Here is a 4,010-nt window from a genome sequence, read left to right as displayed (position 1 = left end):
TGAAGATTATAAATACTGTTCCCAGGACAAATGTTCTCCATGTCTGGGAGCTAATGAGCCAAACAGCTGCTCTGAGATTCTCCCACCTCTGACACCAGTAAACTCTAAGCCACGTGAAAAAGATTTTAACATGCCCAGACATTCAAGTGTGTGTGTGTGTGTGTGTGTGTGTGTGTGTGTGTGTGTGAGAGAGAGAGAGAGAGAGAGATTTCATCCTTCAAGACATTCATCAATGTGAATTAAGTTAGGAAAATTATGAAGTGCCCTATGTATTACAGTAAGTCTAAAAGCAGATACTTTTTTCAAATATCGTTTTGGGACACAACTCACAATTGTTCTGACCCCATATTGCTTTTCTACTTTTTCTTTAAGTTGCTTGAAACAGGCCTCCATTCTCTCATGAAATGGTCTAAGCGCTTCAGTTACTTTCTCTCCATGAATTCGGATCCCTTCTGCCAAGAATGGAATCTAAAAATAAAATTAGATCGCAATAAATTTTCTGATCTCCATCAAGAAGGGAAGAGAGCAAGAGGGTCGCTAAATATACCTTGACATTTCTAAGACAAACTACTATTATTACTATTGTTCTATAAAATCATACCTAAAACAGGAAATAATTAGAGATCCTTTTTAATAATACACAAGGTTTCATTTTCACTCTTTTGCTTTGGTTCTTTATAATTAATGTATACATAATTCTGTCCATAAATCATGTTCCATAAACACAGCTAAATTTATCAGCATGAATAAATACTCCCATTACATTAAAAAACCCAAACTGTTCTTTAAATTGGCATGCTGACGAATGCTGACTCTTAAGCTAGGTTATTAATGTCAGCCCTGCCAGGTTTCTTGAGACTAAACAGCAGAAAAAAAAAATCTTCAGATTGTTTTTATTTAACAAAAGTTATTTATAAAGCCCTGCATTATGCTGCAAAAATTCCTAGCTATTCATATGTATTTGCAAAGCTAGGACTATGTAGTATAAAAAAGTATTTGTTAAGGAAATGTACAATTTTACATAATAAAATCTAGATCATAAAATGGTTTTCAAAGAATCTGCTGGGGAGTAGAGTAGGTAGGTAAGTGAGAACGAAATTAATTCTCTCTTATAATTGAAAATAACCATTTACCTGCAACATTTCTGTCATAAAATACCCAGGCTAACACAAACTTATGTAATTAGTTCATATGGTGGATGTGTAGTTGACCTATTAAAATGGTTTAAGACAGACATTTTCATTCCCAGTTATACAGACCTACAATTAGATTTCTTATATCAAGCTTAAGAAAAATATTTCCTTTGCGAGATCAGCTTCAGTACACAGAGCACTCTGATTCTAAGCTAGATATTCTTTGCAGAAATCAAGTTAAGAGGCTTCTTCTTAATAATTCATAATTAACCCATAATACTGATTAAAACAGATTTTTCTAATATGACTGAGCAGCAATCTCCATGAGCAGATTTATTAGTAAGAAGGATAATAGTACACAATTGAATTACATGTGAACAAATTTAAAAAATCTTATCAAGACAAATCCATGAATAAAATGCATTTTGTTGCCATTTAAGAGCAAGCAGCTGTTGCTTCTCTTGGCACTCTTCAAAGGAAAGACAGAATAAGTACAATATTTCTACTTTATCCACATTTATTTATAATCCATGTGGCTTTATACTCAGTAGCAAAGCTTAAACATTAAACTTATCTTTTTCCTGTTACTCTGTCTATAGTAAACAAATCTCAAAATTGCCATAATGACCAAAGACCAAGCTGAGACCCTCTTGTGCATGGTTCTAAGAGGCCAATTGGTTAATTTGTTTTCCCTAGGTGTGAGACAAAATAGAAGCTTGGACAAGTATCTTAAGATTTATAAAAATGTTTCTTGCATCAGGGATATTGTTGGTTGCAGCACACATATTGATTAATCGCTGACAGAGTTTCAAGCAATAGTCTGCTTCATTCCTGCATAACAAGGATTAGCAAGAAGCTAGAATTTAAAGCCAAACACTCTTTTTAAGAGAAGTGTTTATAAATGTAAGGTATACATTGCCCAAGCTTTGCAGTAGCTTCACCAATTCTGAGAACAATGAGGCTGGCACAGGAGTGGGTATAGAGCACTTTTCCCTATGAAGACAAAGGAAGAGATCTTTGGCACTGATGGTCCCACTCTACTGTGCCAGTATCTCACTATTTGGAGAAACAAGCCAGTATTGCTGTTTGGAATACATGACTTCTTTCCATAAGTTGGTCAAAGAGAAGTTTATTGTACTTCTGACCCTCTACTACCCCATGCTGCTCATCCATGTGGGCACCAATGATACTGCCAGGGGTGATCCTGAGCAGCTCATCACTGACTACAGGGCTCTGGGTGCAAGGGTGAAGGGGACAGGGACACAGGTGATGTTCTCCTTGATCCTTCCAGTCAAGAGAAAGGGCCTGGGCAGGAGTGGACGCATCTTGCAGATCAATGCATGGCTATGCAGGTAGTGTTGCCAACAGGGATTCAGCTTCTTTGACCATGGGATGTTGTTCCAAGAAGGCAGCTTACTGGGAAGAGAAAGGATCCACCTGACAAAAAGATGGAAAAGCATCTTTGCAGACATGCTCACTAACGCAGTGAGGAGGGCTTTATGCTAGGTTCACTGGGTAATGGACATCAAAGCCCTGATGTAAGTAGGGAAGTAGATGACCTGGAGGAAGCTCAAGTAGGAGGAGGCAACAGGGGAGGTGCTCTCATTCTTCCTGAGAAAGTAGGACAATCAGCTATCTACCTCCATGAAACCACGGAGCCTGGGAAACAAGCAGGAAAAATTGGAAGTCCTTACACAGTCAAGGAACTATGATGTAACTGGAATAATAGAGATTTGGTAGGATAGCTCACAAGACTGCAGTACTGTCATAGATGGGTACAAACTGTTCAGGAAGGACAGGCAGGGGAGAAGAGGAAGAGGAGTTGTGCTGTATGTAAAAGAACAGTATGATTGCTCAGACCTCCAGTATGAAACTGAAGATAGGCCTGTTAAAAGTCTCTGGGTTAAAGTTAGAGGGGAGAGAAACAAGGGTGATGTTGTGGTGGGTGTCCACCAGACCAGGAGGATAAGGTAGATGAGGCTTTCTTCAGACAACAAGTGGAAGTTTGCAGATCACAGACCCTGGTTCTCATGGGGGACTTCAGTCATCCTGACATCTGCTGGAAGGGCAATACAGCAGTGCACAAGCAATCTAGGAAGTTTTCAACAGCATTTGAGACAACTTCCTGGTGCAAGTGTTGGAGAAACCAACTATGGGCCATGCTCTTCTTGACCTGCTGCTCACAAACAGGGAAGAATGGCTGGGGGATGTAGAAGTGGATGGCAACCTGGGCAGCAGGGACAGGATCCTGATAGAAGGAAGTAAGGAGAGCACAGCTGAGTATGGACCCTGGACTTCAGAAAAGCAGACTTTGGCTCTCTCAGGGACCTGATGGACAGGATCCTCCGGGAGGCCAGTCTGAGGGGGAAAGGAGTCCAAGACAGCTGGTTGTATTTTAAAGAAGCCTTACTGAGGGTGCAGGAACAAAGCATCCCAATGTGCAGGAAGAATAGCAAAAATGGCAGGCAACCAGCTTGGCTTAGCTGAGACCTCTTCAGCGAGTTTAAACACAGAAGGAAACTTACAAGAAGTGGAGGCTTGGACAGATGACCAGGGAGGAGTATAAGAATAGTGCTTGGGCATGCAGGGATGAAGACAGAAAGGCCAAAGAGCAACTGAAGTTGCAGCTAGCAAGGGATATGAAGGGTAACAAGAAGGGTTTCTACAAGTATGTTAGTGACAATGGGTACAAACTGTTCAGGAAGGACAGGCAGGGGAGAAGAGGAAAAAGAGCTGCATGGTATGTAAGGGATAGCCAGCATGGGTTTGTTGCGGGTAGGTCTTGCTTGACAAATCTCATTTCCTTCTATGACCAGGTGACCTATCACCTGGACAAGGGAGAAGAGATTGATGTCATATATCTTGACTTCAAAAAAG

General features: G+C 40.4%; 1 protein-coding gene across 2 annotated transcripts in view; it reads right to left on the bottom strand.

Moving 5' to 3' along the window:
* DOCK1 (dedicator of cytokinesis 1) overlaps positions 1–4,010 on the bottom strand; it is a 599,368-nt gene that overhangs the window by 75,153 nt on the left and 520,205 nt on the right. For both annotated transcript variants that reach the window (XM_019502991.1, XM_019502992.1), the window contains exon 47: positions 331–468. In XM_019502991.1, coding sequence (XP_019358536.1) covers positions 331–468 — 138 coding nt within the window. The remainder of the gene's footprint in view (positions 1–330; positions 469–4,010) is intronic.

The sequence above is a fragment of the Gavialis gangeticus genome, unplaced genomic scaffold, assembly GCF_001723915.1.
Source record: "Gavialis gangeticus isolate Ggan-Ray unplaced genomic scaffold, GavGan_comp1, whole genome shotgun sequence".
Lineage (NCBI taxonomy): Eukaryota > Metazoa > Chordata > Crocodylia > Gavialidae > Gavialis > Gavialis gangeticus.
Note: the sequence above shows the minus strand (reverse complement) of the source record. Positions and strands in the feature narration are given on the sequence as shown.